The following is a 23,150-nucleotide window of genomic DNA, read 5'->3' as shown; positions in this document are numbered from 1 at the left end:
TCGTTTCGGCATGCCCATCAAAGTAACCAAGCTCGTTGAAAAAATGCATTCATTTCAATCCCTCACATTATTTTTCCTCACAAAGCAATTTGAATAATCCCCAAAATTCAAAATCAAAATCGGATCGTAGGTAAGGTGGTAAAATAATTTGATTCCTAACGATGGATTTGAAATCATCTGAATACTCGGTTGAGGCTTGTGTTGTTGAAATGCCGGTAAATCCTACGCCAGATACAGCCGGGCAGAAATCTACGTTGGAATCTCAGGCAGAAAGCTTCACCAATTTCAACCAAACTCGACAAAACAGCGATTCGTTCATTTGTCGCATTTGCCAGGCCTCCACGGACGAGTTGAGGTGAGTATCGTTGGATACTACAGTTAGTTCAACACATTGAATTCATGCCATACTTTTCTCGCACCAAATCGACTAAAGCCTGATATCTCCCTGTCTGTGCAAGGGCTCGATGAAGTACGTACATTTGGGCTGCCTCGAACTGTGGTTAAATCGCTCGGGACTAACGCGGTGTGAACTCTGTCTTCACACGTTTCAAACGCATGAAACACTTCGGTTAGTATCTAATTCTTAGTACAGTTACGTTCACATCTACAGGCTTCGAAGTAAGGCTGGACTTAGCTTTCTCTGTAATCCTTTGTTTTATGTTCTTTCGTGTAGCTCTGGTCTTTTCAATCAGTACACATAAATTACATAATTATCCATAAGAACTATATTTACTATGACGATCACGTACACTTTAAAACACAGGTCCTTGCCTAAAACTTAACGGTAATTGACGATACATAAAACGGACGCCTCGCGCGGCTCGTCCGTGCCCGATGCTCTAGCGATCCCCAGCCGAAGGCAACTGGTCGACGGACGCTGCGCATTGACCCCGATGGATAGCAGGAACCCACATCAGCTGATAACGGCGAGTTATCAGTGAGTGGCCCAAAGCTTATCCATCGGGTCAGGTCCTATCACAACACTTTGTGCACGAAACATGAAGGATCATTGAAATCTGCAAGGTTTTTAGGTTCTGTGAGAAAATAAATTTACTCTACTACTTTTTTCGTTACGCAGATATGGATGCTGTGAGTCGTTGCTTGTGTGGTACCGAAACCAGGAGCACCGAAATTTGCTTATGGTAAATCAATGGAATGAAACATAATATGTTCCCAAACTATATATATATATGATTGTGTTCTTATCTTTGCCTTACAGTCCGATCTGGTGATTTATTCCATCTTATCGTTCGTCTGCTTGATGCTAACGCTGGTATGCTTGTTAGTACTTCGATTGCAAGAATCCGGGCATGAGCCATTTGGAGAGGAGCTTGCCAAAGCCGCTGTTATCTGTTTTCTTTCGTTGGTGGTAGGACGTCCTGTTAATCGACTGTTATTTTTTGGCCTTTTTACTATTTTTGGAACAAATTAATACTTCAACTGTTGTTTTTAGATAATCGCCTACTCGGCCAACGTCATTATTATTGCCAGAGATCATGTGCTACCCTGGTATCGGTATAGTAAAAATATTACTCCACGTGTCGCTACGCATCGATGAATGATTTTAATTTGTGCTCCTTTCTCCCAAAAGATGGTGGAAGTCGGCTAGAAATGTTCGGTTGTCGCGTTTTGAAATTGTTGACCATGGGATGGAGCTAGTATGAAAGGTTAAGTTTTTGGAGGTTCCCGAGTGAAGTCACTATTTATTTAGGGAAACCGCCGTTTTGTATGTCGCCACAAGTTCAAGTTTGATTGCTGTTTGAGGACCAAAATAAAATGAAGTTAGATCGAAGTAAAATCATTTTAGGTACTGGAGCTTAAACTTTTCACAATTTGCTCATCGTTCTCATACTTCTTTCCGAACCGGAGTTACCGGATTCATCCGGATTCGTCCGAACCGGATTCACCGGTGCACTGGATTTATCCAAACCGGATTCACCGGATTCATACAAGTGTAAATTTTAAAGTTGTTTAAATCTGATTCAGATTCATGAATCCGAATGAATCTCTGTCTTATAAGGGATTCATGAATCTTTCATCGAGAGATTGATGAATCCTGAAGACACAGCAACTGATGAAAAGTCACCAGCCAAAAATGGGTTGAGGGACCCGTTTTTTTGTTTTTTTTTGTCGCATTATCCACACCTATGAAAGAATCGGGGAGATTCGTGACAGATCCTTGAAAAATTCATGAAGATTCATTAACGTTTCGAAAGATTCATTAATCTTTGAAGATTTGAATCCGCAAAGATTCATGAATCCATCTGAATGAATCTTAGATGAAAGATTCACATGAATGAATCTCGCGAAAAGATTAATTAAGCACAACACTAGTAAATTTGTATCCTTGCAAAAATTATAGCATGACCGGGCCGCTACACGAACCGAAAACTCCAACCGAGAACTCAAAAACCGTATAAGTTTACGTCAAAATCTTCTCGGTTCGTGTAGCCGCGTTTTGTGGTACCAATTCTGTGAGCCACGCTACACGAGCCGCAAACTCAAAACTTTGCGGCGCAACGAGGTTTTTGTTTTTGATTTTTCAGTTAACTCAAAAATCTTCCTTCAAAGCAAACAAGATCTTATTTCAATTCACACAAAAAGTAAAAGATGGATAATCTGTTGAAGTGTGGCTAACTACCCTATCGCGGGTCATCGAGTTGAGTACCCAAAACTTGCAACAACGCAACAGGCGTATTGTGCGGAGGCAAGAAGATGGCAACCGTTTGCTGGACAATACTGTAGCAGAGCAAGCAAATGAAACTATAATTAACTTTCTTCGCATGAAGAAGGAAGATTTTGATGTTCTCAAGTTACATAAAAAGTGGTAGAATAAAATATTTTAATCTTTATCATTAAACTTTTTGAAACTTTTAGATTTTGGAATCAGTTGGTGGGCCGGACTTTGCGAACCCCTGATCTATAGTGAATTTATAATTGATATTCTAGCTATAAAATAACAAAATATTAACTAACCGTAACTACAAAAGAAACACGTAAATTTATCACCATATGTTCGTTTATTTTGTTTTTGAGATTTGTTATGTTTACATTTATTTCTTTTTCGTCTTCTTCTTCTGACGCATTTGAGTTTTCGGTTAGCTGCCAAAAACTTCTCGGGTGCAGTTTTCAGCTCACGGAGCTGAAAAGTTTTTGACGTAAACTTCTCGGTTGTTCCCCTCTTCTCGCCGAGAAGTTTTTGAGTTTTCGGGTCGTGTAGCGGGGCTCTGATACTGAATGGGTTGAAAAATGCTGTAGATTCGTTGAAACATGCCTGAAACCTTGTGCCAAATGTAGCTTGAACTCCACTTGATGTTATAAACGAGCAACGAACATTCTTCATAGGTTTGTCATTTTAAATGAAGTAAACAAAACATTTTGCCGGATTCAGTAGTGACTTGAAGTTGTAATTCAACATGGGTTTTCTGACCATTCTTAAGAAAATGAAACAGAAAGAAAAGGAAATGCGGATACTCTTGCTGTAAGGTCAAAGTGAAAAATTTATGAAAAACTATTTTAATCCCCCATTCTCTTACAGAGGACTCGATAATGCAGGCAAAACAACCATCCTGAAGCGATTCAACGGGGAGCCAATCGATCAGATATCTCCCACCCTCGGGTTTAATATCAAAACGCTGTACTATAACGATTACGTCCTCAATATGTGGGATGTAGGAGGCCAGAAATCACTACGATCCTACTGGCGTAACTACTTTGAGTGCACCGATGGGCTCATTTGGGTTGTCGATAGCACCGATCGGATGCGTATGGAATCATGCCGGGAGGAGCTCATGGTATTGCTGCAGGAAGAGCGACTAGCTGGTGCCACGCTTCTGGTAATGGCCAACAAGCAGGATCTACCGGGAGCGTTGACAGGAAATGAAATCAAGGACATTCTGGAGTTAGATAAGATCGAAACCCACCACTGGTCGATACAGAGCGTCAGTGCCGTAACCGGTGGTAAACTAGTGGAAGCCATCGACTGGCTGGTAGACGATATTTCCAAAAGAATTTTCACGCTAGACTAAAATGTAGCTAACCATATTTTAATCTCTATCTATAAGTTAACAATAACTTTATTGATATTCTGATTTCATAATACTACTCCGGCCTTGTTGCATTATTCCATATACGGTGCTTCGTTTTTGCGTTCTTTTTATCACTCGCGCTTAGCGGTGTCAGATGTGCCGAATCGACGATGTTCCTGCAAGAGACAATTGTTGTGCAAACAAATGTGCATTACACTCAAACTATCTTGAGACGTTGGGCTACGGCGATTCTTGTTGAACGAACGGAAAAGGTGAAAAAGCTTACTTGAAGTCTTCATAAGTTTTAGATGATAGCGCTGCTCGTAGCTTGGCATCGTTTCTCACGGTGTACAGGACATCCTCACGGATTTGTTCCAAACACCGTCTTTCGAGCTCCAATATATCATTACGGGTAATCATAGTCCACACACCACTAATGTTAGCCATGACAGAAAGTGTTAAACAGCAAAACTACATTATCGTTGCCAGTAGCAACCAACTGGGTTACTTTTGGCTATCATGGATATACATAATACTGCAGCCCATAACAATTTGTTCTTATACGACGTAAGTTGATTTATTCAAGATATATATTCACTCAATTACAATTATTTATACATCGACATGACGTGGAACATAGAAATTTAAAATAGTTGTTTTTTATTATATATGTTTGCTATATACAGATTAGATTTTTCAAATGTTAGTTCACTACTGAACTGTATTTGCCACACATCACTGCAGTGAGTTATTTGCGCAAAACACCCATACGAAATACTCTTCGACGTTTACCTCTGTCTTTCATGAAATGTTACACTTTTGCATGATCAGGTCTTAAGGTAGTGTACTTGCTACAGCTTAAATACTAACTCATTTACGATTTCAGCGTTTCTACGTTGGCATTTTCATGATCTTCAGAAGAAAACGTATTATGCGCCCCTACAACTTGTTCAACATCATTGGACGTGTACGTTTTCCCTTCCGTGGTTTGCTTTGTTGAGGTAACCATTTCAATGTCTTGCATTTCCTGTTCTGGCGCCGGTTTACCCAACTCTTCTACGGACAAAGTTGAAGTGCTTAATAGTCCCTCATTAGAGCACCCTGGTCGATCCGTATCTTTACAAACACGTTTATCCTTATTTGTGCCATCCTCTTCCTCATCCATCAAGCACCTACGGGATTCGGTTGAAGGTGTAGTATTCAACTTTCCCTCATAGGAGCAACCTTGTTGATCGATCTGATTGCAGAGTGCTTCATTCTTGTTTGTACAATCTTCTTGTTCCATCGAGCACCTAGAGGGTTCCGAGGGACTTAGAGTAGCTAACTTGCCTGCATCAGAACACGTAGTCTGTTGATACATGTCTTTAGAAAGAGTTGCTTGATGGGCTTCTTTTTCAGTGAAGAGATTAGAGGAGTCAGCGGAATTAGAAGTATTCAATTTTGGTTCATCGGAATCTACTGGCTTTTGTTCGGCTTTTTTATAAAGTGGTATTTTCGTATTCACCCCATCCTGTTTTTCCGACGACCTTTCAGAGGGTTCGATGACGGGTTCAACTGGTTCCATTACTACATCCTCTAAGCTGCATGCAGTATGTTCATCCACAACACCAGGTAGCGTTGAGTCGTGAACCTTTGAAGTTATACAATTTTCCGTTGAGTCTGGGAGCGTTGGTTCCATTGTGGTTACCTTGAGTGTTGGGTTGAGTCCTGTAGTAGAACCTACTTCAGCAGACACATCGCCACTCGTTTCCCCAGCCAAGGCTACCTGTTCTTGAACCGTTGTCACAGAGGCGATTCTCAGTTCAGTAAACACCCGCTGAGCAACGACGTTTTCCACCGTTGTGGACTTCGTACCGGATAAGGAAGATTCTAGCAGTGCAGTATCAGAGGCGGCCGAAGTGGCCTGAATTTCTTTATTCGGTTCGTTTTCTTCTGAAGCTTGCGTGGGAGTATACGCTGCCTTGTTGCCAGCAACTGGTCCATCGAAAGAATTTGAATCCGATGATTCCATTAAACGATCGTCTGGATCGATTGACGCAACCTGCGCTATAACTGGCAACGATAGCTTGTCCACATTTGGATCGGATTGTTCGCTGGGTAGTAATTCGGGTGCGTTCGCCATAGCTAAAGATTTCTGTTTCAGCAACGCAAATGGGTTTATCCTTTTACTCGACTTACGATTTGCTGAACCGGCTGAACCACTTGCGCTGCTGGAACCCACCGGCCGTTTATGGATGCCAGATCGAGCATGCTCTGCTTCGTTCACCACATTACCTGGTGTGGGCATTTGTTCATCACCGATACCATTGCTAGCTGCAGCGGGCCACATTGTCATGGCTCTCTCTTCATTGCGCTCACGTTTGATACGTATTCCGTCAAAAGCTATTTCTGGCTCATCATTGTCCTCGTCGGCATTTAGTTCATGCGAAGACCGATTCGGAATCGAGTGGTCAAGGTTGGAATGTACAGACAAGGAGTCGAGTGGCTCCTGCTTAACACAAACACCACCAAATGGTTCCTCCTGGGCTTGTGGTGCATCGTCCTTCTCGTGCTCCTGGTTGTGGTCGGGATACCCATCCGAATCAAGTCGTTCTTGTTTGATGATAACTTCTTCCGTCTCTTCGATAGGCGCAGGCCTCATGCGCATAGGGCGAATTTTGAAATGATTGGGTGCGTTTGCTTTTTTCGTAGGTTTCTTTTGCTGCTTCGATACGACTGTGCAACGCTCCGGCGGCTCGGTAGCATCTGGCGCTGGAGGTGTTTCGATAGGATCCGGTTCTTGTCCAACAACCGTTGCATTGAGTAAGCCTTTCTCTTTTTTTATCTTTATACGAAGTGCTTGATAGGAGGAGGAGCCATTCTGAGGGTTCTTTCGCACGCTCTGGCGAGGGGCGTCTACCGCTGCGTTCCGTACCGTGGCGCTATCCTCTTCGATATTTTCCTGTTTGATTGCAAGGCATGACATAGCCATTTCGTAGTCACCAGCATCTGCCTCCGATTCAGAATGATAAGCTATAGGCTCTTGTTTGACTTGCACTCTAGGCGACAAAGTTTCCGTGGCATCGCCGGTTGTTTCTTCCACCTGGGAATTACTGGGTACAGCCTCCCCTTGGTTGTCATTGGCGGAGCACGTTGTTTCGTCAATTTCTGGTCCACTATCATCCCTGTCCATATTTTCGTTAGTCTCGTTGTCATCGTATCCAGCAAAATCATCTTCTTCATTGGTGCCTTCTGCGTTGTCAACGTTACTTTCCACATCCTCATTGCCATCCATGTTCGTTGTTATGGTATTTGAGTCGTTTTGTTCGTTTACTTCCATTGGTGCGGCGAGTGCCTCCTGGGGGAGACTACTATTTTCACATACTTCGGGTTTGATATTTGCCATTGAAAGCATTACCATAGGCGGTTCAGCCCCCACAGTGGGGGTCGCGGATTTTTTCTCTGCCACAGAGGATGTTGCCAGATGCTTATTCTTTTTCTTTTTCCTCACATTCGAAATCGTAGCGATGGCCTCGTTCACCGACGTTAGCATTGAACTAATTTCGGCTAAATCTGAATTTTCATTCACCTCGGCTCCGGTGCGTAGAAGCGAGTTTATTCTATCGGCTTCCTGTTCAAAGGTTACTTTTGACCGTTTTCGACTCTCGCCTTCAGCATTCCCAGCATCCGGTGTCTGGCCAGATTGATTTCCATCGACGGAAGTATTTTCCAACTTCAACTCTGGAAGATCCAGTAATGGTGGAAACGGTAGCTCGGTGGATTCTTCTTTCATTTCCTCCAACATCCGGTTCTGCGCCACAGGACCCGGTGGACGGCCCCTTCTTCTCACTTCCTTACCCATCGCCGCTGTCGGAGAAACTAACGCACCTAGACCATCCGAAATAGGTGGTATTGGTTCTTCTTTAACCAGCAACGACGGATCCAGCGCAGGAAGACTTGCGATGCAGTAAGCCATGTAGTGACGGGTAAGCAGATTTTTTTTCAAGAAATATTTCCCACACTTGGGACAGTTGGAACGGGCTCGCAAGAAACAACCGTGCCATTCATAGAGATTCTGAGTTTTGAATACCTTGTTGCACAGCTTGCAGCGCAGGTCGGGAACAAGGGTGATTTTAGATTTTCTTCCCACCCGTGAACAAGCGTTCAGAAGTAAGTGCCTGCAAGGTGTAAATGAAGTAACATAATTTACTAGAACAATTTTAATACAGTGCTCCAAGATACTCACTTGTTTAAGGTGCCAGATTTCACAAACTTTCGCTTGCATCGGAAACAATAATATGGAGTCCGCGTCAGCTTGTGCCAAAGGTTATGGTCCTTGTACTCTGTAGCGGTATCGAATAATTCGCAGCACGTACCGCATCCATATTTCCGTATCAATGGAGTATGTTTCAGCACGAGATGTCGTTCCAAATCCGAACTAGTGTCGAACACATTGTTACAATACTGGCAAGCATGTTCTGTCTTGATCCGTTTTTCAGTGGACACACCAAGAAAGTCCTTCGTATCTACATCATCATTCTTACGGGCCCGCGTTTTTGCTCCTCTTTTCACATTTGTTTTGCTATCAGAAGACGTTACGGGTGGCTCAGATACGGTTGCCGGTACTTCTGTGGGTTCTGCTTTAATCTGCAACTAAAACAAAATGCCGTGAGCCGCATATGTATTCGAGCTGGCCCATGGTTATACTTACCAAAACACTAGTAGGCTCAACGATGGGTAAATTCAGAATGGTACGCGTTTGGATGTTGGTCGCGGCGCACATCGAGCGATATTCATAGAAATCGTTCACCTTATCGATACATAGTGTACAGATTTGCTGCGGCATTTGATCATTTTTGTAAACCTAAAAGCAGGGCAACATAAATTATACACTAGAGGAACCAGTACCAAACTGTAGTCGGATTTCGCATACCTTTAATCCTACACACTCTTCTATCTTTTTCACCAACGAAGTTTCATCGTCGTCTAAACAAATCACTTCATCTTCATCAATAATGGGTAGCTTGTCTGGATTGTCCACACCGCACAGTCGACAAATGTTCTGTATTTTTTGGTGGAGAATATTGATCGCAAACCGCTCCATTTTAGAAGACAACACAGATCCTTTGAGAATCGGAAATGAACTGCAAACGTGCCACTAAACACTGGTGATCATCTGAGTATTTTCATTGAAATTCACCTGCGAGTTAAAGGGAAATTGTATGTTTTTCAACCACTCGACGGTTCACCAAAGCTAGCTTTTCCAATCTAGTGTCGAGAATTCTTTTTAGCACCCAGTAGGTTCATGTCATTCCTCGTAGCGGAACGAGGCTTGCAATCTCTGGAAATGGTATGTGAATTTTCTTAACTTTTTCTGTGCACACTTGACCAGCCTCGTTTGTAATGCACCAACAATGCTTTCTAGTGATATAAATTCCTTTTCAAAAACCACGTTCGCGCTTCAAACGTAACACATCGTAAAGAATGATAATTATTGCATGTTGTCTTTTCTATGGCGTTTTTCACGATGGTAATGCAAGCAGACTACCAGCTTCACCATTTGGTCACGAAATACAGCACATTCGCTTTAAACTGGGTTCGGATCACAGTAGTTCCTCGTAATGACGTAAGTGGGAAAGCAAAATCCCAGCATACGTTGCAGGCATTGAACTCATTATACTGATTTTTTTGAGGGCTGGCATAAAAAAATGTATGGCAGTTTTGCGCTCTAACTGTATTGTTTTAACTCTAATGCATTTTGTCATTGTTGAGCCATACACAATCAATGATATTGCAGAGTTTGAACAGCAAGTTACACGATTGTAGCTGTCAATTTCAAAGGCCGTTTGACAGTAAGCGTCGAGTGAAAGCTGCGATCGTTTGAGACTCGACTTTGTTGTCTGGCAACACCGCACGGTGTCGAAAAATCGTATCGATTTCCAGCCGACCACATCATTTTGGAGTAATGTCAACACTTTCATTTGACAGCGGTCACATAATATTGGATGTAAACAACCGTCAAATGGATGGTAAACAAACTCCACAGGGCGCGTTATACCCTTATTAGACAAGGAATGTATCTGTCATATTTTTCCAGAAGTTATCTGCCAAACGCTATTGACAGATACATTCCTTCCTCAAAATCGGAATCAGGCATGACCGGTTCCGATTTTATTTCGACTGGCATTTATATGTCAAAGTGGCGATTTGTTTACTTTTTGCTTTGTTGTTTGCAACGGATTTTGTTCGTTACTCTAGGATGAACAATACGCTAAATTCAAACATGAAAATGATCAAATAACTGCAAAACCCATTTTGTGGAACTTTGCGTTATTACACGAGCGGTCATCATTTATATGTCAAACGCCCTGCCAGAGCCTACTTTGACAGTAAAAGGATGGAAAAATATGACAGATACATTCCTTGTCTAATAAGGGTATTACTGTACGTACGAATGTTCAAATCAGTTCCAGTTCGGCAGTGCATCAGAGCGGATGTTAGCAGTGCACAAGTTTCCTGAAAGGGTTAGCGGAAAAGTAAGGTTACGGCACGACCGCGTGGTCACCCCGAGCTGGAGCTCAGGTCAGAAAAATCCTAGCTGCCGCACATCTCGTTCTGTTTGAGTCAATCAAGCGGACCACGAGTTCTTGTGTCCTGACAACGGAAGGAATTATCCCTTCCGTGGCCGGCGGGTGGACATATGGCTATTATTAGCCGGTCCTAAAGGACGAGCCCCTTCATAGGAGTTCGGACAGAGTCGGTACGCCTCTGATTACGAGTAAGGGAACAAACGTTCGACTTAGCGTAGGAGGATATACCCCGACTCGCATAGCGAAAGAAGAAGAAGAAGAATGTTCAAATGCAGAACGAAAGAGAGGGCATAAACAGGCCAGTCACACGCGAAGGGACTGGTACAAACGCGCATGTCGTAAAGCGTTGTAAGCACCATGAATCGTACGGACGTCAAAGTGTTAATGGTCAATGAAAAACATCATTGCTAGATATGCTTAAGTTATTGTTATGAGATAACGATGCTATCTGTCATCTTTCTCGGCACATTTTGTCCCATGCAAAAAGTAAACAAGATCACAGTCCGCGTCGTTTTGTATCCGCGTTTCTCGCCGCGGTTAGTAATTTTTTTTACGATTTTTCATGTGTTGTTTTCTTTTTGCTTGGAGTTTTGACAGGTCGTGCCGAGAAAGTCGACGGTGCACGTTTTATCTCTTGGTTAACTCAAACATTATACGATATGCACATCACTATCAACATCTAAATAATGGAAGGAAAATGATCTTGGTTAGCAACAAACACTTTTCTTCGTTTAATCAATTTTGCTAATCTAACTAAATGTGTTACAACAGGAATTTTTTTTTTCAATAATCTTACTGTTGGAATCCATCACTAGTTTTGGAAGAGGACGCTTTCAAACAAGTACTTTTTTAGCATCTCAGGAGACAAAGCAGTAGAACATGATATTTCTCATGCACCCTAGAACTATTATTGTGAAATATTTGCCTGTCTTTTTGCTTATACTTGGTACAATGCGTTTACCAGCAAACGAGTGTAGGATGAACGAGTTAATGTTGTACCAGCAATGTTTGACGTCATTGACCTTTATTTATATCTCTGATGTACGATTTAATCATATGCATTCGAAGAATCGAGCCTTTGGTGGTGTAAATTTATGAACCATTCTCATGTATAGTCGTTGGTATTATTGGTTGGTAGGTCGAAATGCTTTAAAATAATATGTACTGTAGAGCAAAGTAGAGTGCAGAGAATAATTCTGAACAAGCTGGGCCGCCTCTTTTACTTATTTTTCTTTCCCGTTCCTTTTCTCCATGAACCAAGATCCGTATATTTCCTATCATTCCCCATCACTATTCCGTACGTAAACAAAAAAACTTATGTCATTTATGTGACGTTTAATTTTCGAAAAATTGTACTACTTCCGAAAATATCTATTTTTAAATATTTTAAGTAACTGTCGCATGTAATGAAAATGATATAAAAGAATATCGAGTCTCTGGAGTAATGATTCAGAGTAAACGATAAGTATCTAAAGAATAGTAATATTATGCATGCACTTACTATCTCCATTCAAACCGTTAAATAGGGTCATTTTGATTCAATTACAAGTGGAAGTTTGCATTTATTAGATCGCTATGAACCAACGCCTTTTCGGCTTGCTTATAGATTCTTATAGACTGGTAATATAACTACTATCTTGTTCATATTTTAATCAGCACTCTTCTTGGACAAATACTCTTCCCACTTTTTGTGATTCAGAGTATCAAAATCATCACAGTGTTCGGCAATGGCTCTTAGATATTTAGCCAGCTTTGGAAGCTCCTTATCCTTGTGCCGATTTACATGCGCCTCGGAGAACGGTTTAATGCGCAAGCCTGACTTCGGATTCATGAGAAAGTTTCGACGCAAATCGTCAAACATTATAGTGTTTTTCGACGAGTATTGGCTATACTTGCCCCAAATTACGCCCAATGGTTTCACCTCAATGACACCTCGCAGCGGACATAATACTGTTATCATGGCAGCATCGTCCAACATAAACACCAGCTTGTAGTCGCGGGATTCGTCGGTTACACCGAGTAGTTTCATTTTTTCCACTATCCATCTCATTGAGGTTGCAGACCATATTGCAATGTCGTAGTGCTCATAAGCGGCCGTTAAAAATTCGTGCAAATAAGGTCTCATCAGCTCAGCTCCTGTAACGTTCAGAAGTACAGGTAAGTTTATCATCGAGTTCTTCACACTTTAGTAGCTTACCATTTTCCGCAACGGAACGATGATCAAATATCGTGTAATCGATATCCAGCACGAGCAATCTTTTGCCTTCACGAGGTGGATTAAGCTCCTTGATGGTATAATCTTTAATTCGCTTATTTATCTTGGCCAGATAGACTTCCTTGTTTTCCAACGGCACATTATCTTCGTCTTCATTGTCCAGATCGTTCACGACACGGCCAATGTCCGTTGGTCTTGAAGAAGCCTCTATGATATCTGCCTCAAGGGATCCAACCTATTAAAATAAACATTTTACAAATTTCACAATGTTTTGCTCCATGTTGGCACTGAAAAACTTCCGGCGGGTCTTACCATCATTACTTTGAAGTTTGCTTTCAGCTCCAAAGCTCCAAGCCTGATATCGTCGGTGACCGGCTTTCCTGTAAGAATTGCCATTCATGCGAATATAATGTTACAGCCCATCATAACATTCACCACGAGTCAATTGCAGGTTTTTGGCATTGTGTTGCTTCCTACGTACCTTTGTGCTTCAGATTTAGCAGCTTTTGTCGCTCGGGGCGAACCTGTGTTTTTTTGCAAATCTCATGCTTGAGCACCGCAACCGTATCATGCTCGGTAAGATCTTCAATCGGATACTCTTTTCCACTCCATTTTATGATAAATGTGACTTCCTTCGTATCCATTTTTGAGCGTAGAACGTTCCAGTGAGGTGGTTGTTTCTTTTCTGTAGTTTCCTCGAACTTACTGACAGCAATGCAGCCGGTTTTGTGTGTGAATGTGTGTGTAGCTGACGGTCTTTCATGCTCGGCTTTAAAAACACGTCTTTCGAAAAGTCAAAATAAACAACAAAAAATGTTTTAAATTTAGGCCATAAACACAGTTTAGTTTATTTTTATGTACGTCCCGAAGCTATACTGTATGTTCACGCATTTTAACGAAAAAGTATGGAGCTGTTTTTGTCGAAGAATCCGCTCTTGGTACAAGTAAAGCCATTCCGTTTTGTAGGATTCTATAAACAGGTAAACTGAGATCTGATGCTTGAACTATTTACATGCGCATGTTTAGATAAAGTAGCTACCAATGTTCTTTATTTGCAGATTTTCAAGTTGGAACTCCACTTTCCACAATTTCCAAACACCGAGAACCATCGTACCAGGATATTTCGCGGAAGCTCCGAGATAAACGCTTGTTCAAATCTTTCATCGATCGTCGAAGTAGATGCTTTTGTCGTAGCACTTTTCGAATCATTGGATCAACTTTTATCCAAACATAACTCCATTGCTAACTCTCCCACGCAACAAGAATCAGTCTGTTTGTCGAACGTGGCATTGCAAATATTATCGATACAACAAGATTACGGTTTGAATGTTTCATTTGATAAGAACCTTACGCGAATAGAAATTACTGGGTTCGATGCTGCTAACACGCACTCTCTCGCCCTTCAACGCACAGTAGAGGAGCAGTTTAAAGTGATAAACTATACGCTTCCTGAACTGGCCGTTACGGAAATTTTTAAACGACAAACTACCATCCACCGCCATGTGCAAGTGTTTATGGATATGCTTGATCAACTGGAGGAATTTTACAACAACCTTAACACGATCGATGAGCTTTGCTACGTCGTACTCCCTATGCGCATCGATACAAAGACAACGTATAGGGTGTTCAAGTACAATCAGAAGGTATTTTTAAAAATATCCCTTCATCCTCTACAGCCAGAAGCTGTGGACTTAGTATTTATTGGTCCCACGAAGCAAGTTGCAGATCTTCGGGAAATATATAACGAAAAGCAAGACGAGTGGGACCCGGAGTGCAATGTCTATACAAACCTGCTGCGCATCTTCGACATTATTGCTTTTCCTATGCGACCTACCGATCAAGTAGACGATGGCACGAATAACGAAGAAAACTGTGGCATCTGCATGGGCTATCGGGATGACCAAAATCGCATTCCCATCATATCGTGTGACAATGATAAATGTTCATCTATATTTCATATAGACTGTTTGAAAGAGGTAAGAAGCTGAATGTTAGGTTTTGTTAAGGTCATAGCTTTTGTGTATAATTCTAGTTTAAATTAATTCGTTTCAGTGGTTTTCGACGCAGCGAGAAAGTAAACAGTTTTTTACCATTTCCATTGGTCACTGCCCGTACTGCAAGCATAAGATTTCATCTAGTTTTGAAGGCATGATTACTCTGTCCGCTTGAAAATAAAAAATAATAAGTTAACACAGGTTTGGCATGAATTTTATTCTCAAATACCTTTCGTTCGTTTAGTGTTGCTTTTATAACGTCTTCTCAGACTTTACTATGCGATAAACCGTGGTTGGGGTAACCTTCACTCCAAACACTTCGCTTATTTTGCTGGCCAGCTTTGTAGGTTAAGGTGCGATCCGCTACATGCCACTGTTTCACACTCTCTGCTAGCTCTGGAGTTAGTTTTTTCATACATGGTACATGTCGTTTTGTTGCATGTGAGAACCCAGTTTGCTTGTATTTTTGAATGATGCCAGACACCGTCGTGCGTTTTAAATTGAAAATTTCAGCAATTTCCTTTATCATGTATCCACTTTCGTATGCCCGCACAATTTAGGTTTTTCTTCCACGTTTTCTGCAGTAGGAAGTCGATCGCCAAGAAAAGGCTTTGTAGCTGCATCGTCACCCTCCGTGGTACACGCTTGTGCTCCTCCGTTCACACAAGCCTCACTCCTAGACAACATTGGGACTTCTGTAGGCTCTGTTTTCTTCTGAAATCAAAAACGATTTTTCATAACAGTCGAATTGCTATTGAATGCTCAAACCTTTCGTACCGCTCGCTTAGGTTTACTTTTACGATGCCATCGAGGCTTCATTACCCGGCAAATTGTGATTGGGGCAACCTTTACACCAAACACTTCGTTTACTTTGCTGGCCAGCTTCTTGTAGGTTAAGGTGCGATCCGCTGTATGCCACTGTTTAACACTCTCCGCTTGCTCTGGAGTTAGTTTTTTCGTACATGGTATACGTCTTTCTGTTGCATGAGAGATCCCTGTTCGCTTGTATTTTTGAACGATACCACCAACGGTCGAGCGCTTAAAATTGAAAATTTCAGCAATTTCCTTTATCATATAACCACTTTCGAATGCCCGCACAATTAGCTCTCTATCACCATTTGAGGTTACGAGATGAGTTCGAGCTTTAGGTTTTTCTTTCACGTTTTCTGCAGTAGAAAGTCGATCGCCAAGAAAATGCTTTGTAGCAGCATCATCATCCTCCTTGGTACACGCTTGTGCTCCTCCATTCACACAAGTTTCACTCCCAGACAACATCGGGACTTCTGTGGGCTCTGTTTTCTTCTAAAACCAAAGACGGTTTATCATGATAGTGGAATTAAAATTTAAAAATAACACGTTTCGTACCTTTCGCTCAGTCTTTTTTTTATAATGCTTTCGAGGCTCGATTATCCTGCGAACTGTTGTTGAGGTAACCTTTACACCAAACACTTCGCTTATTTTGCTGGCCAGCTTCCTTTCGGATAAAGTGCGATCCGCTATACGCCACTGTTTGACAGTCTCCGCTTGCTCTGGAGTTAGTTTTCTCAAAGATCGTGGTACTGTTGCATGGGTGATCCCAGTTTTTATGTATTTTTGAATAATACCACCAACGGTCGTGCGCTTAAAATTGAACATTTCGGCAATTTTCTTTATCATGTGCCCATTTTCATATGCACGCACAATTCGCTCTCTATCGTCATTTGAGGTGGCGCGACGAGATCGAGTATCAGGGTTTTCTTCCATGTTGTTTGCAGTGGAGAGTCGATCGCAAAAATAATCATGCGTATCTGTATCTGTATCATCCTCCGTGGTACACGCTTGTGCTCCTTCGTTCACACATTCTTCACTCCCAGACAATACCGTGACTTCGGTGGGTTCATTTTTCATCTGAAATTAAAAACGAGTTAACATGGAGCATGCTTCTGAATCGTCAAATGGTTTTTACCAAAATTCTGGCAGCGTCTTCGGGTGCTGAGTTCAGAATAGCACGCATTTGGATGTTGGTAGCTGCACACACTGCGCGATATTCGTAGAAATCATTCAGCTTGTCGATGCATTGCAAGCAGATTTCCTTTGGCATTTGATCATTTTTGCAAACCTAAAACAGTGGAGTAAAATGATTTAAAGAAATATACTACCAGAACCGGTCGTAAATAAACTGTCGAAAGATTATCCTTACCAGTATCCCTACACATTCTTCTATTTTTTTCCACAAGGGGGCAACATCTCCATACAATTCTTCGTCTTCTTCCAAGATGGGTATCTTATCTGGAGTTTCTGCACCACATAAACGGCAACTATTCAGTAATTTTTGTAGTTGATTGCTCATTGCAAGCCGTTCCACCGTAGGTAAATCGCATTTGACCCCTTGAATAACTCTGAACTATTTACTGATGTATTGAAGTTGTAAAGTAAACAAAACAATTCTGTCGTGACCTTACCTAGTTGTACTCCATATTCCTTGACGAATTGTTTACCACGCTTGAACGTTAACTGTCAACTTTACATACGCCATTCAAGCGCATTGAACAACAGAAAACATTGCAACAGCAAGTACGAACACGAAAGAACAAATTAAGCAAAAGAATGTCCGGCGGAAACGATATTTTTGGGAATCTTGATGATTTCTTAGAAAGTGAGAGTTCAGTTGATCAATGTGTAAACCTTTTTAAGTCCTATGTTTGAACATCTCCTTCCAGATTTCGATGACAACTGTCTTGAAACGAGTAAACTATCGGATGTCGAAAACGATTTTGATCGTTCCGCCAGAGAAGGGGAATCTTCTAGGGGCAAAGCAACCATGGGAGAAGCAAAAGGAAATGGTCAAAAGAAAAAGAAGGACAAGACTAAAAAAGTTCCCAAACAACGCGCAACTGTTAACAGAATGTCTGCATCTGTCCGTCCGAGTGCTGCATCTGTTCCGCCCGTTACTGTGGCTGACTCTCGAAGTGCGGCGTCTGTTCCGGCGAGTGATGCCCTAATATCATCGGCTGTGCCTGCCACATCGAATGCCATATCTACACCTTTCGTTGCTCCAAGCATACCAATTACGACAGCTCCTCCCTCTGCTCCAGCTCCTATAAATGGAACCAATGGAATAAGTTTACTAGGTATGTATTGTAATCAAGGATCGTTTATTATGTGTTTGAACGACTATGATGCTTCTACTTCTAGCTGAAATGCAAGAATTGGCGGGAATGTATGCTTATTGCTATTTAAATCCCGATCCTATGGTGGCAATGCATTTAAAAAATGACCGTAAGTATATTCTATCACAATACTGAGGTTAATTTATTATATTCATATATTTTCTTGTTTATGTGAAGGTCTTTACGCTCCAACGAAACGCAGTTACACGTCCTTGGCCAATAATTTCCATCAAAAATTACCCGTAACCTATACTGAAATAGCGAAGTTTAGGAAACGATTGGAACAAGTCCATGCAAAGCTTGCACAAATATGTAGCTTAATTCAAGTATTCATATCGATACGTGCACAAACCTCAAGACGAAGTACTCCTGCGGCCCGTCGTCGTTCCAGACGATTAGTAAATACGGTACAGAACTCGACCGTTGATTCATCGGTTGTGGTACGTATAGACTTTGTTAGATATTTAAATATTGATATTTATCTTTACGTTGTCATATTATTTTGTAGATAACACTAGATGACGATGGCCCGTTCAATGCACCAGTACCAACGTCGACAACGAGCGGACAGGACATTCCTGTTATTGATGTGGATGCGCTTCCAAATGTGGTACGTATATAATCCAATTTCCGCTTTTTCCAATCACTTCAATTTTGTGTGAGTGTTTTTTTTTCTTTTGCTTAATCCCAGATAACATTAGATTCTGAAGACGAAACCCCACCCCTAGAGTCGTTACGTGACGAGGCCGACAACTCTTTTGAGTCAGAAAACTATGAAATGAGGATAAAAATCAAGTGGGTAAATCGCATTGAGATGTTCACTCTTCGCAAGCATCAGAAATTTGGCGATTTAATCGAAAAACTAGCTACGAAAGAAAAAGCGGATACTAAATCCATTTTGCTGAACTTGAATGACCGCATCATATACGCCGACGATACACCAGACTCTATCGGCTACAAGACATTCCAATTTATTTGTAAGTCCTCGTCAAAAACACGTACACTTGTTTTGAGTACTGATATATTTTGTACTCTTTACCTCCAACCCAGCTGGACGCGTTCTACGTGATAATGCTCCCATAATGACGAAGACAGCAGCGTCTTCCAACGTGAACAGTATTTCACTGAAGGTGCAACTCGCCAACCGGAAAGCGCCGCTTCGTCTGCAAATGGATAAAAATCAAACCATGATCGTGCTGGTAATCAAATGTGCCGAAGAATTGAAATGTAAGCCCGAGGATATAAAGCTTTATTTTGACGGCGATCTGGTGGATAACGGCAGCAAACCCGAAGATCTAGAGCTGGAAGGAGATGAACTTCTAGATATACGTTTGGTGCGCTAAAGGCGGGGTTTTTGTTTTATTATATAAGGTTTGTTTACTAAACTATAATACTATTATTTTAAATCTTTTTTATTATCTCAAACTCGATGACATGTTCCACAAGTTCACAAATATCAGTTTCAGCTTCGACTGACTCAAAATAGATGTATGTAATGTTGGATGTACAGGTCCTTCATGCAATTTTGACCGAACATTTTAGGGGTTAAAGGTGAGCTACGGGCAAATTGTTTGGGTGGTTTGGGATGATTAATAACTTTCAATATTATGAAATAATAATTGATCTACATGCCTATGACTATCCATGTACGCAAAGGGAATAGTCTAGTAAGCCCTCAATGGGCTGGGAAATTACCTAAGCCGATGGTTAAGCCAAAGAAGAAGGCGATATTGTTCGTAATAATTTTAACTTGCTATTAATTAGTTGAAAATATAAATTCCAAAAAAGGGTTTTGAAGATGTTTATCACATGCGAATTCGTTGATAAAAAGCTACGTGGAATACATCCCATTGGGATATAAGCCATAATCCATCACCAATGTATTCTCACTCACTGACGTCTTTTTTTATTTAATCTTGTACAAATGATTTTTTGCTAAAATCTACCAAAAAAGCCGTTTAGACATTAAACTAGATTCTCTTGTGAGTGAAATGGTCAAACAAGGCAGCGAACATGCCTTTCCGATGTTAATTCCGCACTGATCTTACAATACTATCCAACATAGCTGACCGTGTTTCCAGCATCGTTACTCATACCTTCCTTGGTGTGCGTCTTGAGAGCGCCGGAGAGCTGTTTCGCGATCACAGCTTGATGACGGGTTCGAAGATGATCATGGCATACATCTTAAGAGAGCTTTTCCTTCGCGCTGAGCGCAACACGGTTTGACCACGATCGGCGCTTGTGCGAAGGCGTCTCGCGCGTGTGGACTCTCCGGCTGCAGCCCTAGCATCGTCGACTTCAGTTCGCTTCTTGCCGTAAATGTAACTGGCACGCAGGGAAGGATCGTTCGCGAGTGTACAGTGCGTGTTCCGTGTCCGTATGTTGTGCTGTAGATTCGGTCTAACGGCCACCATCATCTTACGGTAATTGTGATCTTCGTGTGCGCCAAGCGCGCTGTGTGTCCAGTGCGCCCACATCGGTACCACTTTTCGCGCGGACCGCCGTCATCTAACGGGTTCTGGTAGAAGGAATTCTGGGTGCCCTAGTAAAAAAGCCCTGGTGCCAGCTCCTCACCAACCTCCGGGAGGTGTACCAGTAGTTCGGTGTGCCGCGAGTTGAGCTGTTTTGTGTCCGACATTCTTCATTAATCGTGTGTTCAAATGTAAGCAAGTACAGTGATCATGAGCTTATATGGGATATTGGGGATCGAAAGAGGTGTAGAAATAGTGCAACGAAGTCAAAATACGTCCTAATTCTGAAAGTGAAATTTCAAAAATAGTTTATTAGAGTGGAGATGTCTCTCTAAAAAAGCTGCCAGCAAAAGCAAAAATCCCTTAAATTATTAGGCACGTTACAAATCAAGACGCGTACATGAAAAGAAAGCAGAGTCTTAAAGGAAGACACATTGGAATTGAGGGACGATTTGATGTTTCGTATGGTTGTGGAGGCTTCTTCGCAGACACCCTACCGAACACATCATCATCATCAACTCCGTACGCGCTTACCATTGATCTCGCATTCCAATCGAAATCCATGCCAAGATACGGCATCTCATCAGCATCATCACCATCATCATGATCATCATCGTCGTCATCGTCCGTTCGGTCCGTCGAAGCCCCTTTCGTTATCGAATTCTTCGTATAACCAGTTTACCACTTTCGAATTTTTCATGCATAGCATGCACACACCATCTCCCGGCACACAAGGGATCCGGAGACTACGCCATGGGGCGCGGATCATGTGTGTCTGTTTTTTCTTTCTTCTGCTTCATCTTATGCTTCTCTGCAGTTTTTTTTTCTTTCTCCCGTAACTTTATTTTCATTTTACTTTTGAGGTCAACACTAACACCAGGCCAGCGGTCGTAAAGGGATTTTCGAAGCCTCCGTTGGCTCTGGTTCCCGCACAGTTTTCCCCGTTTCCCGTCTCTATCGTTCGCGCGTGTGTGTGTGTGTGCGTTTTTAGGGGCCTGTGTTGCTCGCGAGAGAAGCTGCAAGGGTGATGCTGGTGCACAGGGCCCGGTTTGTTAGCTCGTTTTGTGCGGTGTCGCGGGTTTTGATCGACGCATTTCTCCCCGAAACAGGTGGTACGAGTACGAGCGAGCGCTCGCCTAATCCGCGGCCCGCGCCCTGTCGTACCGCAGCGGTGCGACGGACCGCTTCGACGAATCTCGCGAGAGAAAACGAAAGACTTCAACGGGCAGGTAGGCGACGAACCTGTCCGTGGGCTTGTGTAACGCGTCTCAAGTTTATTAGCTTTGTTGCCTTTCTTTGGCATTTTTTTTTTTATTACTGCCCTTACACCACGTCGAGCTGTTTGCGGCATGAACCGGTATGGCAGATAAAATTTACGCCCCGACGAATTTTGTGCGGGCCCCTCGGTGCCTATATGGTCACGCACAAACCCATTGGAATAATCTGTCAAAATGTTTGTTTAACCGAGAAATGGCAGGATGGTGCGACAATGGCGCAATTTTCATCGGCTGCTATGTTTGATTTGTATAATCCTTCAGTGAGCGTGCGGTTTACGTTAGCATAATTAGAGGCACCGAATACCCCCGAAAGTCGACACTCTTCACGTCTAACGCATTCCAAGGATTGTCGGGTGAGAGGGGATCTTTAAAGGAAAATTCAAACCCGCCGTCCAATTATTATAAGCGTGCAGTCGCGCGGGCGCGAGCATGAAAACGACCGCCCCGGCACGCCCATTGAATTATCAGAGCGCGTGATCATCGGAAATCTGCATCTCGATCCGCGCCGGAGCCGCGTCGGTGAAAATCGGTTTTACTTCATTTGATTTCTCTTCGCTTTACTTCGCGCTTTTGTTTTCTCCACGTTGAAGTTGAACGTTTTCTTTGCCATTGTCGATCGCGAAACCCATTCACCGCCCGCGCACTCTCGCACACAAGGCCGGCCGTCGATCGACATCTCTTAGCGTTCTGCAAAACCTCAACGGCGAATGAATTGGTGTCGGGCCGCTCTGGTCGACCTTGAATCCGATTGAATGTTGCCACATTTGTTTGCACTCTATCGGCTTTGCAAACACACGCTAATGAAACCTGCTTGCCACAGGAAACCAATCGATTTCTGCTGTTTGAGTAGGTCCCAGCAGGGTGGTTTCAAGCATCCTGGTGGCATGGCTCGAGAAATTTTTGTCGGCTCTGTTATGCGGCATTCTCAAATGTGGTGGGTTTTGTTTTGTCCGACCCTGCTCACAGCATTTAATGGAATGTGAAGTAACAAAATGATGTTCTTTATCCAAATTTGTCAAAGAATGAGCAAGTGAGATAATGATACGTTACACAATCGCCTTGTATGTTGCCTATAATACCGCTTCTTTAAGATTCAAATAAACAGACGTTTATTTACCCGAAACTCACACATAGTTTGAACTAGTTGATTTTCAATCTCTTCCTATTTTTGAAAGATTATAATTGCACTAGGACAAAACCAAAGTGGCATTATGTTTTAAAACATGAAGAGTTGTTTCATAAAACCAAGCAATATGTTTTTTTATAAATGTTTAATGCGGAAATGATGTTCTTCCTTGAATTACTCGTTTTTCCACCACGAAGATGAAATCTTGCATGCCTATCACTGAGCGATTAACCCTGTTTGTTTTATTGCACAACAACCTTTGAGTTGCTTTCACACCTACTCAAGAGGGTCGTAAATCAAAAACAAATTACTTTTAGCATT

General features: G+C 42.2%; 8 protein-coding genes across 8 annotated transcripts; 4 read left to right on the top strand and 4 right to left on the bottom strand.

Moving 5' to 3' along the window:
- Positions 1 to 161: 161 nt before the first annotated feature.
- LOC131264940 (E3 ubiquitin-protein ligase MARCHF3-like) lies at positions 162 to 1,664 on the top strand. The gene is made up of 6 exons (XM_058267202.1): positions 162 to 355; positions 434 to 568; positions 1,079 to 1,142; positions 1,220 to 1,369; positions 1,454 to 1,515; positions 1,592 to 1,664. The coding sequence occupies exons 1-6, from the start codon at positions 162 to 164 to the stop codon at positions 1,662 to 1,664; spliced, it is 678 nt and encodes a 225-aa protein (XP_058123185.1).
- Positions 1,665 to 3,364: 1,700 nt separating this feature from the next.
- Positions 3,365 to 4,132, top strand: LOC131262444 (ADP-ribosylation factor-like protein 2). Its single transcript, XM_058264446.1, has 2 exons — positions 3,365 to 3,481; positions 3,539 to 4,132. The coding sequence occupies exons 1-2, from the start codon at positions 3,417 to 3,419 to the stop codon at positions 4,026 to 4,028; spliced, it is 555 nt and encodes a 184-aa protein (XP_058120429.1). The 5' UTR covers positions 3,365 to 3,416; the 3' UTR covers positions 4,029 to 4,132.
- Positions 4,102 to 4,552, bottom strand: LOC131264938 (uncharacterized). Its single transcript, XM_058267201.1, has 2 exons — positions 4,315 to 4,552; positions 4,102 to 4,204 (listed from the first exon to the last, which is right to left on the bottom strand). The coding sequence occupies exons 1-2, from the start codon at positions 4,473 to 4,475 to the stop codon at positions 4,102 to 4,104; spliced, it is 264 nt and encodes an 87-aa protein (XP_058123184.1). The 5' UTR covers positions 4,476 to 4,552.
- Positions 4,553 to 4,585: 33 nt separating this feature from the next.
- LOC131262443 (uncharacterized) lies at positions 4,586 to 9,260 on the bottom strand. The gene is made up of 4 exons (XM_058264445.1): positions 8,941 to 9,260; positions 8,719 to 8,871; positions 8,254 to 8,660; positions 4,586 to 8,185 (listed from the first exon to the last, which is right to left on the bottom strand). Exons 1-4 carry the CDS (start codon positions 9,109 to 9,111, stop codon positions 4,903 to 4,905), a joined length of 4,014 nt encoding a protein of 1,337 aa, XP_058120428.1. The 5' UTR covers positions 9,112 to 9,260; the 3' UTR covers positions 4,586 to 4,902.
- Positions 9,261 to 12,107: 2,847 nt separating this feature from the next.
- On the bottom strand, positions 12,108 to 13,540 carry LOC131263268 (ubiquitin-like domain-containing CTD phosphatase 1). The gene is made up of 4 exons (XM_058265437.1): positions 13,294 to 13,540; positions 13,125 to 13,192; positions 12,795 to 13,047; positions 12,108 to 12,733 (listed from the first exon to the last, which is right to left on the bottom strand). Exons 1-4 carry the CDS (start codon positions 13,454 to 13,456, stop codon positions 12,246 to 12,248), a joined length of 972 nt encoding a protein of 323 aa, XP_058121420.1. The 5' UTR covers positions 13,457 to 13,540; the 3' UTR covers positions 12,108 to 12,245.
- A 66-nt stretch (positions 13,541 to 13,606) lies between these two features.
- Positions 13,607 to 15,024, top strand: LOC131263267 (uncharacterized). Its single transcript, XM_058265436.1, has 3 exons — positions 13,607 to 13,792; positions 13,871 to 14,788; positions 14,865 to 15,024. The coding sequence occupies exons 1-3, from the start codon at positions 13,718 to 13,720 to the stop codon at positions 14,979 to 14,981; spliced, it is 1,110 nt and encodes a 369-aa protein (XP_058121419.1). The 5' UTR covers positions 13,607 to 13,717; the 3' UTR covers positions 14,982 to 15,024.
- LOC131263266 (uncharacterized) lies at positions 15,004 to 17,179 on the bottom strand. The gene is made up of 5 exons (XM_058265435.1): positions 16,986 to 17,179; positions 16,752 to 16,904; positions 16,172 to 16,693; positions 15,575 to 16,108; positions 15,004 to 15,520 (listed from the first exon to the last, which is right to left on the bottom strand). Exons 1-5 carry the CDS (start codon positions 17,133 to 17,135, stop codon positions 15,332 to 15,334), a joined length of 1,548 nt encoding a protein of 515 aa, XP_058121418.1. The 5' UTR covers positions 17,136 to 17,179; the 3' UTR covers positions 15,004 to 15,331.
- Positions 17,180 to 17,313: 134 nt separating this feature from the next.
- Positions 17,314 to 19,354, top strand: LOC131263511 (uncharacterized). Its single transcript, XM_058265716.1, has 7 exons — positions 17,314 to 17,441; positions 17,506 to 17,916; positions 17,981 to 18,064; positions 18,133 to 18,395; positions 18,464 to 18,565; positions 18,647 to 18,932; positions 19,006 to 19,354. The coding sequence occupies exons 1-7, from the start codon at positions 17,393 to 17,395 to the stop codon at positions 19,296 to 19,298; spliced, it is 1,488 nt and encodes a 495-aa protein (XP_058121699.1). The 5' UTR covers positions 17,314 to 17,392; the 3' UTR covers positions 19,299 to 19,354.
- Positions 19,355 to 23,150: the final 3,796 nt, after the last annotated feature.

Source organism: Anopheles coustani, chromosome 2, assembly GCF_943734705.1.
Source record: "Anopheles coustani chromosome 2, idAnoCousDA_361_x.2, whole genome shotgun sequence".
Taxonomy (NCBI): Eukaryota; Metazoa; Arthropoda; class Insecta; order Diptera; family Culicidae; genus Anopheles; species Anopheles coustani.
Note: the sequence above shows the minus strand (reverse complement) of the source record. Positions and strands in the feature narration are given on the sequence as shown.

Coding starts and splice junctions, on each gene's coding strand:
- LOC131264940 (XM_058267202.1), top strand. CDS start 162: ATGGATTTGAAATCATCTGAATACTCGGTTGAGGCTTGTGTTGTTGAA. Junction 569..1,078: donor CAAACGCATGAAACACTTCG/GTTAGTATCTAA, acceptor TTCGTTACGCAG/ATATGGATGCTGTGAGTCGT. Junction 1,516..1,591: donor CATGTGCTACCCTGGTATCG/GTATAGTAAAAA, acceptor TTCTCCCAAAAG/ATGGTGGAAGTCGGCTAGAA.
- LOC131262444 (XM_058264446.1), top strand. CDS start 3,417: ATGGGTTTTCTGACCATTCTTAAGAAAATGAAACAGAAAGAAAAGGAA. Junction 3,482..3,538: donor GAAATGCGGATACTCTTGCT/GTAAGGTCAAAG, acceptor ATTCTCTTACAG/AGGACTCGATAATGCAGGCA.
- LOC131264938 (XM_058267201.1), bottom strand. CDS start 4,475: ATGGCTAACATTAGTGGTGTGTGGACTATGATTACCCGTAATGATATA. Junction 4,205..4,314: donor AAAACTTATGAAGACTTCAA/GTAAGCTTTTTC, acceptor TGTCTCTTGCAG/GAACATCGTCGATTCGGCAC.
- LOC131262443 (XM_058264445.1), bottom strand. CDS start 9,111: ATGGAGCGGTTTGCGATCAATATTCTCCACCAAAAAATACAGAACATT. Junction 8,661..8,718: donor TTGAGCCTACTAGTGTTTTG/GTAAGTATAACC, acceptor ATTTTGTTTTAG/TTGCAGATTAAAGCAGAACC. Junction 8,186..8,253: donor AAATCTGGCACCTTAAACAA/GTGAGTATCTTG, acceptor TACACCTTGCAG/GCACTTACTTCTGAACGCTT.
- LOC131263268 (XM_058265437.1), bottom strand. CDS start 13,456: ATGGATACGAAGGAAGTCACATTTATCATAAAATGGAGTGGAAAAGAG. Junction 13,048..13,124: donor CAAACTTCAAAGTAATGATG/GTAAGACCCGCC, acceptor TTATTTTAATAG/GTTGGATCCCTTGAGGCAGA. Junction 12,734..12,794: donor TCGTTCCGTTGCGGAAAATG/GTAAGCTACTAA, acceptor TGAACGTTACAG/GAGCTGAGCTGATGAGACCT.
- LOC131263267 (XM_058265436.1), top strand. CDS start 13,718: ATGGAGCTGTTTTTGTCGAAGAATCCGCTCTTGGTACAAGTAAAGCCA. Junction 13,793..13,870: donor TTGTAGGATTCTATAAACAG/GTAAACTGAGAT, acceptor CTTTATTTGCAG/ATTTTCAAGTTGGAACTCCA. Junction 14,789..14,864: donor ATATAGACTGTTTGAAAGAG/GTAAGAAGCTGA, acceptor AATTCGTTTCAG/TGGTTTTCGACGCAGCGAGA.
- LOC131263266 (XM_058265435.1), bottom strand. CDS start 17,135: ATGAGCAATCAACTACAAAAATTACTGAATAGTTGCCGTTTATGTGGT. Junction 16,905..16,985: donor AAGAATGTGTAGGGATACTG/GTAAGGATAATC, acceptor CCACTGTTTTAG/GTTTGCAAAAATGATCAAAT. Junction 16,109..16,171: donor AAAAAAAGACTGAGCGAAAG/GTACGAAACGTG, acceptor CTTTGGTTTTAG/AAGAAAACAGAGCCCACAGA.
- LOC131263511 (XM_058265716.1), top strand. CDS start 17,393: ATGTCCGGCGGAAACGATATTTTTGGGAATCTTGATGATTTCTTAGAA. Junction 18,566..18,646: donor TGGATGCGCTTCCAAATGTG/GTACGTATATAA, acceptor GCTTAATCCCAG/ATAACATTAGATTCTGAAGA. Junction 18,933..19,005: donor CAAGACATTCCAATTTATTT/GTAAGTCCTCGT, acceptor CCTCCAACCCAG/CTGGACGCGTTCTACGTGAT.